Source organism: Capra hircus, chromosome 6, assembly GCF_001704415.2.
Source record: "Capra hircus breed San Clemente chromosome 6, ASM170441v1, whole genome shotgun sequence".
NCBI lineage: Eukaryota > Metazoa > Chordata > Mammalia > Artiodactyla > Bovidae > Capra > Capra hircus.
This window is the reverse complement of record NC_030813.1, coordinates 17,527,823-17,540,544: the sequence shown is the minus strand read 5'-3', so window position 1 is coordinate 17,540,544 and position 12,722 is coordinate 17,527,823. Positions and strand designations below refer to the sequence as shown.

The 12,722-nt window shown below is 46.0% G+C and overlaps 1 protein-coding gene across 1 annotated transcript in view; it reads left to right on the top strand.

Annotated features, from left to right (window-relative positions):
• Positions 1–11,544, top strand: part of HADH (hydroxyacyl-CoA dehydrogenase) — a 44,045-nt gene extending 32,501 nt beyond the window's left edge. Inside the window, exons 6-8 of the mRNA XM_018049234.1 lie at positions 4,206–4,278; positions 9,630–9,746; positions 10,700–11,544. Coding sequence (XP_017904723.1) covers positions 4,206–4,278; positions 9,630–9,746; positions 10,700–10,818 — 309 coding nt within the window. The 3' untranslated portion in view covers positions 10,819–11,544. The remainder of the gene's footprint in view (positions 1–4,205; positions 4,279–9,629; positions 9,747–10,699) is intronic.

Below are 12,722 nucleotides of genomic sequence, written 5' to 3'. Positions count from 1 at the left end.
TTCCCAGGCAAGAATACTGGAGGAGGTTGTGTCTCCTACGTTTCAGGCGGTCTCCTGCATTGCAGGCGGATTCTTTACTGACTGAGCCACCGGAAAGCCCAGTTATTTGTAAATACGTCATTTATCTTTTTGACCATAATTTAATTTTTTTACACTTTTAAAGTTTTTATTTTTTTATGTAATTTTTAAAGGTTACTTTGCATTTACAGTTATTACAAACTATTGGCTGTATTCCCCATGTTGTGAAATAATGCCTCCTTGACCTGTCTTACCTCTATTAGTTTGTATCTCCCACTCTCACCCCTATATTGTCCATACCCCACCCCAGCCCCATCAGTTCAGTTCAGACTCCTTGCGACCCCATGAATCGCAGCACGCCAGGCCTCCCTGTCTATCACCAACTCCCAGAGTTCACTCAAACTCATGTCCATTGAGTCAGTGATGCCATGCAGCCATCTCATCCTCTGTCGTCCCCTTCTCCTCCTGCCCCCAATCCCTCCCAGCATCAGAGTCTTTTCCAATGAGTCAGCTCTTCGCATGAGGTGGCCAAAGTACTGGAGTTTCAGCTTCAGCATCATTCCTTCCAGTGAACACCCAGGGCTGATCTCCTTTAGGATGGGCTGGTTGGATCTCCTTGCAGTCCCGCTAATTTGGTCTCTATGTTTGTGAGTCTGCTCTTTTGTTCTGTTTGTTAGTTTGTTGTATTTTTTAGATTCCACATGTAAGTGATGTGCAGGAGTTGTCTTTCTCTGTCTGACTTATTTTACTTAGCACGATAGTCTCCAGGTCCATCCCTGTTGCTGCAGATGGCAGGATTTCATTCTTTTTTATATGGCTGAGTAGTATTCCATTGTATATATGCCATGTCTCCTTAAGCCAGTTGTCTGTTGATGGGCACTTGCGTTGTTTTCATTTCTTGGCAATGAACAGTGGGGCGCACATCTTTTTGAATTAGTGTTTTTGGTTTTTTCAGATATATACCCAGGTATGGAATAGCTAGTTGACTGTAATCTTTTAAATATCATTGTGGTTCTTCTCATAGCATACTTTTACTTTCCAAAATAGTCTCAAGTTTGAACTCACAGTATTGAATTAATCCATGAAAACTCCAGTTGTTTATGAATCATCTGAATAAGTCATCTGTCAACATGGACCCCAATAGCCAAAGAGAGCAGACTTAAATAGGCAAGTCCCCTGAATTCCAGGACTATAGTGTTATATTAGGAGAAGGCAATGGCAACCCACTCCAGTACTCTTGCCTGGAAAATCCCATGGGTGGAGGAGCCTGGTGGGCTGCAGTCCATGGGGTCATGAAGAGTCAGACACGACTGAGCGACTTCACTTTCACTTTTCACTTTCATGCATTGGAGAAAGAAATGGCAACCCACTCCAGTGTTCTTGCCTGGAGAATCCCAGGGACGGGAGCCTGGTGGGCTGCTATCTATGGGGTCACACAGAGTCGTACACGACTAATGTGACTTAGCAGTGTTATATTAGGGAATCTCCTTTTTTAACACTCATTTTTTGTTGGCTTAGTTTTATGGTTTTAAATCTTCTGGATTAAAAAAATATATATCACATTAATAACCAGAGGGTATGGTTGTACTTTGTTACCAGTTTTTGCTTTGTTCATGGCAAAAAGTAGCCATTGTGTGAGAAAAGACATGAGTGTGCAGCAGATGAAAAGCTAGATGTGAAATGAGAGCGCAGGAACGAGCCAGGGGTGGTCTTTAGCAGCAAAGTCGTTAATTCATGAGAGTGATGATCCTTGTTTCCGTCGGGATAGCCATGGCAGGGCAGGCCTGGGAACTGTGGTCTCATGAAATTGGTCTTGCTACGGCATTGCAGGACTCTCCTTTTAGGTGCTACCTTAGGCATTCAGGGAGACTTTTAGACCCTGACTCGCTCTCAGGGTCAGTTATTCAGGCCCTTGGTGTGGCATCCAGATACTAGAGGAAATCACATAGAACAAACGTCAGCAGACTTTCCTGTCGGGGGCCAGATAGTAGTGTTCTAGGGTGTGCAAACTCTGCTGCGACGGCTGGGCTCTGTAACAGGAAAGCAGCACGGGCTGTACCTGCAAGGAGCGATGTGCGTCTACTCCGCTGAAACTTGATTCACACATAGACGTGGATTTGGCCTCCAGGATTGTAGCTTAGTAACACTCAACAGAGAAGAATGGCATCAGTGTGCCTAAAATGTGTCTTTCTTCATAGGAAGACTTCACAGGCAAAGCAGCCCGCCTGGGCTCACATCCTGGCTTTGGCCCTTACTGGATGTGTAACCCTGGGCGTGTCTCGTCACCTCCCCGTGCCTCGGTATCCTCTCCCTCACACAGAGGCAACAATAGAGCTTACCTCACAGGGTTACTGTGAGGGATAAGTGAATGACTATTTGTAAAGTTCTTAGGACAAACAATTCCTGCTCTACAATAAGTACAGTAAATAAAGTGTGTTTAATCAATAAGTAAAGGTATATGAAAAATGGAAGGTGTATGAGTACGTGAAGTTACATTGCTTTATCAAAGGGCCGCGTCTCTTTACATTCCAGTGTTACGAGAGTATCTCTGTGTATCTTCAACAGCACTGAATATCATAATGGGGAAAAAGCCCCTTGCCAGTAACCTTACTGGTAACGTCCTATTTTGTTTTACTGAATGTTTCTTCGATTTTTTGTTGTTTAGGCACTAAGCTGTGTCTGACTCTTTCGCAACCCCGTGGACTGCAGCCTACAAGGTTTCTCTGTCCATGGGGTTTCCTAGGCAGGAATACTGGAGTGGGCTGCTGTTTCCTTCTCCAGGGGATCTTCCCAACTCAAGGACTGAACCCATGTCTCCTGCATTGGCAGGCAGATTCTCTATCACTGAGCCACCAGAGCAGCCTTGTAACAGTATATGAACACTCCATATATTGGAGAAAATATGTTTCCCAGGCTGCTTTCTGATTTCTAACCTTGTGTATGGTGTGGCCTCCTGTAGTCAGGTACCCTACCTTGTCCTGAATTTCTGCAGTAAACTTTTTGAAGTTAAAAAACAGGTTTGCCCTGGTTATTATTAATAAATCAGCATAATCTATGAATATAGTCTTGGTTAGGCAGATAAAGCTCTTTTGTGCATCTCTGTGTCCTGGGAGGTAGGTTAGGGGTGGTCTCAGGTGGTCCAGCGTGAAAGGAGGAACAGCCCTGTGGCTGCAGTATGCAGGCAGGTGAGTAGAGTGACACAGGAGCCTGGGCACCTCTGTTCAGATGTTTATGGAGTGCCCAGCGTGTGCTTGAAACGGGACTCACTGCCTGGGCAGGGTGAGGTTTTTTTCCTGAGGGAGGGTCACAGCCTTCTGTTAAAAGAGGGGGACTCTGTTTACCTAGTGGAAATCAACTTCCCATTAAAAACCACCGAAAAGTTGCCAAGCAAGCCTGCCCCACAGGCTCCCAGGAGAGCTCAGCAGACAGAATCCGCATTCCCGCCATCCCGCCAGGAGAGACGGCTAAGTGTTGGAGTGAGGAGGGAAACGAAGAAAGGGGTCTTCCGGGGAAGAGTCTTGGTCGGTGAGCAGGGAGAGGCCCTCGGTTTGTTGGGACCTGCTAGTTTGTCCTGGGCCCTGTCCCCAGCTCCAGAGTCCTGTGCCCAGCGCCGGAGTGCACATAGGAAAGAGCCTGAGGAAATCCTCAACAGCTGGGAAGTTGTGTTCCTGAGGTGCGTTCAGGAGGGAGTGTGATTTTTCTAGACTCGTTAAGAAATGCAGGAGAGGAGAGGAGTAAAGGGTCTGCTGTCTGAGGGGAGCATAATAATGCTCTATGCGCAGCATTGTATGTGCTTTCATTTATCTTCACAACTAGTGAGGTAGAAATTACTGCTCCCATTTCACAGATGATGAAACTGAGTTTCAGAATGATGCAAGGTCAAAGCGTGTTCGAACCTGGGCCCAGATCCGCCCACTCCCACAGCTGTGCTCTTTCTAGTGAGCCCCTGGCTCTGCCTTTACTCCTCTCGGGACCCGTGCAGTAGGGGCTTCTGGTTACTGTAATAGTTGGTTAAATTGTCATGTGGCATAGACACGAGGCTGTCTTGGCGCTTTGAAACACTGAAAATGTATGGCTTGATAAATGTGTGTGATAATCCAGGGTGAGAAGGAGTGAGCTGGTGACTTTACGTAAAGATAAAGTTCACAGAATTCACTTGTTGTCTGTTTTTCTCTCTGCTCTGACAGGACACGCCTGGGTTTATCGTGAACCGTCTTCTGGTGCCGTACCTCATGGAAGCAGTCAGGCTGTGTGAGCGAGGTAGCTGTCCCCGCCCGGGCCGGGAGCAGCAGGCCTGTAGGGCTCCTGTGGGAAGGGCTGGGCCCTGTGGGGCAGGGGAGGAGCTTCTGTTCGCGGACTCCTGTGAATCAGCCTCACCCTGAGCCCGGTGCCTTTGTCACTGTGTTCCCAGGACCCCCTTGATTCGCTTGGAGACTTCTGGGGTGACTCTGGGGACTTCCCACTTGGCCACCTCCAGCTACAGTCTCAGCCAGAGCAGTCATAGGCCAACGTGGGTTTATATCCTGGGTCTCTGGCTAAGAGGTTTATTGCTTAAAACAATGACAGCGATATAAAAATCACTGGGCTAGGGAACCTTTAAAATTCCCTAAGGTTGTAAAATTGTGACAGGAGATGGGAAATTAGTAACAAGATTGTAATGTGACAAGGAATGTTTCTGACAGTGGTGTCCGTCCTTACTGAATGATATTATGATGCATTTTTTTTTTTTAACCTTAAGAATGGTCTAAAATGGTTTTTCGTCAATACTGGTAGATTGACAAAGAATGATTTTCCCTGTTGTAGAAATAGACTTGGGACATGATCCAAGGTTAGAAAATGTCATGTAGCTTCCTGCCTACCTTCCCTAAGGCATTTATGGAAAGGTAATTGTTTCATCTCTGCTTCAAAGGCAAATAGGCCTTAATAGGACTGAATGAAAAGCAACTGTAATTGTTTTCAGTTACTTCATTCACAAATGCTTGCTCCTGAGAATGTCATTTTTGAAACAAAACATTTATACCAGCTCTTCCAGAGAGATGAAAGCATATTTGCTTCCTCAAAATCTGCTTTAAATATTAAAACTTTTCTCTGTGTTCTATGGAGGCATTTGCCTCACTCTTGCTTCTAGATCAAACCAACACTTCTGTGTTTCTCTATCAACAAATACATCTAATTACACCTCAAAGACAGCATGAAGCGTTTTGCCCTACTTTGAAAGACAGGGGTTTTCTTGGTAATGTAATGTTTTAGAATATAGCATATGGGTGATCCACCTCTTAATGGTGTTCTTCTCACTGACACATACTGTCAGTTTTGATATATTTTCACCTGAACTGCGTGTCAGGCTGTAAGTTGAAAGTCACTTTCCTGTCTTCCGCTTTCCTCCCATCAGCAGTGGTCCTTTTCTGTGCAGATGGAGTGCCTTTGACCTTCAGCATCACTAGCCACCTGGGAGATGAAATTGGGCAGGGGATCTGACCCCACAGGGGAAGTGCTCTTACTTTGCCCTTGGTGCTGCTTCAGTGTCCTGAAGGTGCTGAGTATTATGAGTGGGTGGGTGCTATTTCCTGGAAAGCCACACTGGGGTCTGGACTCCTCAGCCTCAGGCTTCTTACTGTGTCCCTTCTGCCACCTCAGGGTTCTGCCAGTGGCAAGCGTGCTCACATGCCCGCCTGCCATCCCATCTGCACTCCCCAGCTTGGAGTGACCGACTGAGCTGCCTCCGTTCTACTTTGAAATCTGAAAGTGTTTTGCATTATCCTCCTTCACCTGCCATGTCTGTTCATTTGTCACTTGACTCCCCACCTGTCATCTCGTCTCCCTCTGCCAGTCAGCCTGCCTTTAGTGCGGCTCCTCAGGCAACAAGGGATTCACACTTACCTTGTGTCTTTTCTAAACTGCTCTCCTCAATATTGTGTTGTCCAGAAGGGTGAGGGGACAGTGCATTCCGTTTCTGCACGGCAGCAGAGTTGGACCATGAAGGCAGCTTAGCCCACCCCTTTCCAAACTCATGGTGGAGAACTTCTCTGTATGACATTATTTTGGTCAGCTTATGTGCTCTTAAAAAAAAAAGCGATATAGACTGGGTGGCATATAAATGACCACAGTTTATTTCTCACGTTTCTGGAGACAGTAGTCCAAGTCTAGGGTGCCAGCACAATCGAGTGTCTGGTGAGAGCCCTCCTCTGGCTGCAGACTGCTGACTTCTCGTGTCCTCACATGGCAGAGAGTGGAGCAAGGAAGCCAGCTCTCCTGTGACTCTGGGAAGAGCTCTGTGAGCTCCAGCCCCGTGACTCTTCCAATCCCTACAAGGTCCCACCTCCTTACACCACTGTATTTAGGCAGTAGGGTTTCATTGTGAATTTGGGGCACATAACAAATACTTGATATACCTGAGGTGAGCATGCCTCTGAGACAGGTGGGCGGAGTGCTGCTTTGAGCAGTAGGGGGTCATCAGAAGGATGTGTGGGGTGTTAGAGCAGAGAATCTGCTCCATCACTGTCCACTCGGGCCTCCTGGGCAGCTGAACAGCTTTCAGAGTCCACAGGCCCTTAGCAGTGCCTCTGCCAACCGTCCGTGGGGTCTCGGGCACGCCGCTGCCCCTCCCCATGCTCACCAGCCGTGAGCCTCCTTGCTTCCGGGTCAGGCCTTCCTCCCCAGTGCCTTGCAGCCTCTGTCTTCACGCCTGGTGCTGTCGGCATTCCCACGATAATCTCGTCCCTGGGGCCAGGGCCCTCTCTGTAGACCTCTGAGCAGGCTGGTGGCTGCAGCAGACAGCGCCTGCTATCGGATGCCACTAACGGGTCAGAGTCAGCTCTGGCAGGGTGCTGCGCTGCATGGTTAGCTTTTCTTGGGTGACGCCTGGGAGTGTCACGAGCCTGTCCCCCAGTCACCGTGAGACATCCTGCTCACAGTGTCCCTGCCGTGCTCGGGACATGTTCAGTGGTTCCATCGGAGCCTACCGGATAAGTGTCCTCGCCAGGGAGCCGCCTTTCTCCTCACCCTCTGCCTTCTTGTCTCGCCTCACACCTTACTCCCACCTTCTCTCAAGGCCCCACTGGGCTGTCCCCAGTGCTCTCTCCGAGCTGGATGTAATCTTTGTCGTTGTCCTAACTCTGTGGTTTGCTTCTGCTTTAGGGCACGTGCCTGCCGCGTGGCACGCATCTTTCTTCTCCTGCTGTGCTCCGTTTTCAGTGTTTGGGTCCTCATCTTCATACTTCCAAAGTATGTGTGTAAGCCAGGCTTTAGGTAGCTGTTGATGGATAAAGGAATGGTGGCTGTGCTGATTCTGATCTTGTTGCCCGTGACCATGGTTTGTTGTTTTGCCAAGAATGGTTGGTAGGTGGTGCTGATGAGTCAGCAGAAGAAGCTTATGCGGGCAGGTCCACAGTCCCAGGCCTGTAGAAGAGCTGGAGTTCACTGAGGATGCTCTTTGTTGTCGAGACTTAGGGGATGGGGGGTGGGGTGGGGCGGGCGGCTTTCAGCCTTCTAAGGTTGATGCAGAATTTCGTGTGTATGCACATTTTCTTTGGAGAAGGTATCAGATTTTAAGTGCTTGACTAAAGATTAGGAATTAATGATCTAAAGCATGATACCATGTTTAACTCCCACCTGGCATTCTAGTCTCTATTATATATTTCTCTCTCTTCCCCTGCCCCCCGCCTTTTACTCTCTTACGCAGAACAGAGTTTTTAGAATTGTGCTGACTTTGTAAAACTGCTCAGACTTTTTTCCCATGATGTGCTATGTCTTCATATTATTTTTTAGAAATAGTCAAGTGAGTCTCTGAATCTAGGATAACAGTCTTGACTCTAGGGTTTATTGTCTCTCCTGAATATTGATTTGATTAAATGGCTTTAAGGTAAGTTGGAACCATTATGCTATGAGATTTCTATCCACAGGAAGCTGATATTCTAATAAGGGGAGACAGCCTGTAGCGAGTGAACCAATAGATAACATGTTAGGTTATGACCAGTAATCCTTGAGAAAGGTAAATATACAGTCTAGGGGGTGGCAGGAGTCCTGGCCTGGAGTCTTGATAGTTCTTAGGTTATGTGCAGAGAGGAGGGGAGTCTGATGCTCTGACACCTAAGCAGAGGTCTGCAGATGTTGACAGCATCCCAGTGCAAGGAGCAGCAGGAGCGAGCCTCAGGAGCATGCTAGGCTTGCTTCAGCACTGCCTAATGAAATCCTCTCAGCAGACTCTTTTATCAGCTGCCATGTGCTTTCTCATTCCTGCTTTGCACATGCTGTTCTTGCTGCCTGGAATGCCCTTCCCTGCCCGCTGGGGATTCTCTTCAGGACCATCAGGACCCTGCCTGGGTGGTGGTTTTGGTGAAGTCATAGCATTGTGAGTAAACCTCTCCATCTTTGCCCACATAGCCATGTGAATCTTCCTGAATCTTCAGCACTTGTTAGATGAAAGTTTTGGTTTGCACATCTGAATCCTCCCATTAGATTATGAACACTGCAGTGCTTGTCTTGCTTCACTCCAAGTCTCTGGTGCCTGATACATAACAGATATTAAACAGAAGTTGAATGAAAGAGTGAGGCTGCCTGATAAGGCTAATGTCTGTGTGATCATTTCTGCTCTCTTCTGACCTGAAACTCAAATCATTCTCAGGAACCTCTGGTTGACTAATCAGAGGAGTACCGATAAAGTCACCCAGGAGAAATAATTGGTTGGTATTTTAATCATCTTGAACCACCTTGAAATCCTTTGGCATTATTTTAGTACTTCATATGCTTTTAAAAATAGAACCTTTATGCATGGTTAAGTAGTTCTTGTTCCTCATGCCTAAAATATCTGAAATATTTAGGTTGTGACGTCCTCTCTTAAGTTTTTTAATCACTTTTTAAATTTAGCTTTGTTTTAACTGACCATTTCTTTATGCTTTCGAACAAAATTCTACATAGACACTTGTTACAGGCTAGTTGTGTTCCTGATTTTGGAGAAAGGGGACAGGTTGCTCTCTACAAAGACCTCTGGTCCACAGACATTATGTGAAGGATAATATTCCACGGAAAAAGCACTTTGGTTCTTGTCTTAGTTTCCTCAACACACTTTCAAACTTGAGGGGCAGTTCTAAATCAGGTTTGGGCTTTTCTTTAAACATAATCTTGACTGAAGAGTTTATATGCATGGGATTTCAAAGGAATGACTCATTATTTACAAAACCAAGAGAGGTAAAAAAGAAAATCATACATACAATACATAGAAAAACATATAGCTTCATTGTTTCCTTTTTAAAAAATAAGTCCCTTTATCAATCACAAACATGCTGTAGCTTTAAAGGATTTTTAGTAAGTTATTCCAGAGAAGGAGAATCCCAATCCATTAGAAAGTAACTAATGTTTCCCGGCCTCTGGGGCCTTCTCTCTCCACAAACAGAATGGTAGTGCTTGAGAATTTACCTCACAGAGTAGCTTCATGTAGTAGCTTTGAAAATCTTGTGACCTCTTAGAAAAATCTTACCCAAGCCGGAAATCCTGACTCCAGAACTTTCGTGAATGTGCGTGATACGTAGAACACTAGTAAAACAGGGACTGAGCACTGACAGGGTGGCCATGGGGAGGGTGGTGGTGGCTCAGTGCTGCCCTCTGCTGCTTAGGTGAAGCATCCAAGGAGGACATCGACATGGCTATGAAGCTGGGCGCCGGGTACCCCATGGGTCCGTTTGAGCTTCTCGATTATGTTGGGCTGGATACTACGAAGTTCATCCTAGATGGTAAGAATTGGAATTCTCTTTTGTCTGTCTTGAGTTGAGTTGAGGTAGTCTCTTTCAGCAGTGAATTAAATTAAATGCCTATTTAAATAGATAAGGAGCCTTAGTAGACCTTCCAAAGTCCTGTCCCGCCAGCTGAAAGATTCAATAACATGACTGAAGGGAAAATATGGCTGCTTAGTCTCATAAGGCAACTTTTTAAAACATCTTTTGTTTTGAAAGAATTATAAATTCATAGGAAGTCCCGCATTCAGTGAAATACAGCACAGACAGGGCCTGTGTACCCCTTTACCTAGTTTCCCCTCAGGGTTGCATGTCATATAGCAGCCACAGTACATTAGCAGAGCCAGGAAATTGGCATTGGTACACAGTCATTCTGTCAGGTATGCTGATTTGGGTAACCACTGCATTCAAGATGCAGAACCATTTTTAAATGTGTATTCATTTTACTGTAGTGGCTATTAAGTTGAATGTAGCTCATAGTACCAAGTTGTACGAAGAATACCTATAGGAAGGAGCAAGGGGAGGTTCTAGTGGAAGCAAGAACTTTATGAGGATATGAAATACCAGTAGCAGCAAATTCAGATTTTTAACATGCCTGAAGTCGTTTCACTGTGTCACTGGTGTCCAGGCACCAGATTAACAGATTAACCAGATCACCTCTGGCATCAGCTATTTCCATGAAGGGATTGGATGAACAGAAGGGCCATGGGAGAGCTGGGCCTCAAGTGAGACATGGCCCAGTGGTGCAGCCCTGCTTTGAGGCTCATGTTCAGCCTTCCCTCTGCCTCTGCGAGTCTGGAGGCAGAGCGTGGGGAGAAGGGTTCCTACTCTGATGTGGGAGAGGCCCATGGGCCTCAGTCATGTGACTCCGGCCAGCATGCTCACCCTGGGAATGCCGAGATGTAAGATAAACCCAGCACTTCATCCTAAGCTCTTTTTCCTTCTCTCAATAGGTTGGCATGAAATGGACTCAAAGAACCCCCTGTTTCAGCCCTGCCCATCCCTGGATAAGCTGGTAGCAGAGAAGAAGTTTGGCAAGAAGTCTGGAGAAGGATTTTACAAATACAAGTGAGCAGCTGTCTGGCTTGAGGATGAGGGCCCGTAAGCACATACCAGCAGCTCCCTAAGTGCCCGCGGGAATGGTCTTTGGTCAGATGTTCCTCCCACAGCACGATCTGTTCGATGTACGTTTTGATTGTAATCTATCTGAAGTAATCATTTACAAGAGTTAGAGTAATAGCAGGTTTCTCCATTGAGAAACTAATTCCCTTTCCCTTTTTTAGTCTGTTCATTTCTGTGTATCTTCTAAAAAGCTTTATACCCTGGTGCCTTGGAGCAGACATTTCTTTTGAACCTGTTGTTTTCATGAACAGTTAGCAGAACCTGAATTCGTTTACTTGTAACGAGAGCATCCTGTGTCCATTGTTACCACACGGGAAAGTCTCCAGCCACTGACACACTGTGTTGTGTCTGTGGAGGGCTGCAAGGCAGCACCTGCCTCTTGCGTTTACTGGGTTATCTACTGCCTGCAGCCTCAAGCCTTACCCTCCTTTGGGCATGATGTCAGGTATCATGTCTTGATTCAACTCATCATTGAGATGTTGCTGCTGGATTAGTGGGAAGATCTCCAAGTGCAGGAAGATGTTTTGTTCACATCCGAAATCTGAATGATTATTGTCTGTCTCTCTTTTTTTTTTCCCATGAGAAATCATTGCTGCAAATTGACTCTAATAAAATGCAGTTTTTTTAATCTGTGAAAATTTAAATTGAAATAAACATGTATAATTTAAAATCATAATTTGTTTAAATGGTTATAAAAGTAAAGGCTGGTAATTTAGGCGGAAGCTGTGCTGTCTTTGGCCTGTAGTCACTTTTTTGAGTGGTAATGGTGAGGGAGGAGTGGCCGGAGAAGGTGTTTATGTACAGCCTGCCTGTAGCTGTCACTCCAGATTTCTTACCAGGAAAGCAGTAATAAAGGCACAAAAACCAGTTTTTAAGGAACATCTGTTTCTTCTTTGCCAACAAAAAGAAACAGTGTAACATAAGCTTCTTTTAATCATTGGCTTGAGAAAGTGTCTTCCAAGATAGAATTTTGAGGCTGGAAAGACATCAGAAACCCTGAGGTCCAGTGGCCTCTTTAACAGAGAGCTGATGAGATGTGCTCAAGGTAACCAGAAGTTTTGTGACAGAGTCAGGATTAGAACTGGGTTTCGATAAAATATAACATAGCAAATTTGAAAATTTCAAATCCAGACTTCCTTACAGTACTGTCCCTAAAATGGGCATCCTTGTTTGGAATTCTTGGTCACGGTGCTCATGGTTAAGATTGTCCTCCACCCATTTCATGATGGATAAAGGGGAGCTTATTAAATTTTTTTACTTGAATCTAACTAGAGCATAATGGAAAAATAACCATATGCATACATTTCTACCACACACAGAACCTGGTTTAGGAAACTTGTAGGTTATTCTTATATTTCCTAACGAAAAAAGGAAGCACCTGTGACACCATCACCATTTCCATGACTTAAGGTTACCCTGTGGTCTGACAGCCCCCTGCACACTCAGGCTGGCTCCTGACCTTTGACAGGAGCCCCAGGCTTAGGAGGGGCTTCCTTTCCTTCTCATTCTCTGACTGGACTGCCCACAGGATGTGGGCCCTCATCCTGGAAATGGCAGGGCTCACTCTTGACCACTGGATTCCAGGAAAGAGCAAACTCAGTGATGTGGCCGTCAGCGTGCCCAGGGTGAGGGTGGAGGGTTGCAGCCACCTTTCCCTGGCTGAGGTTTCTCCATGTGCTCTTAGCCTCTGAATATTTTGTTATTACGAAAATCCTCTTGCATGTGTCATGTCTGGGTCTGGGAAAGAATTTTGAACATCTTCTTACACACCCGAGTGGAGAGTGGCTTTCGCAGCCCCGTGCTCCAGTGTCTGCTTTCTCAGGTGAGCACAGCTACTGCCTGCCAAGGGCTGCG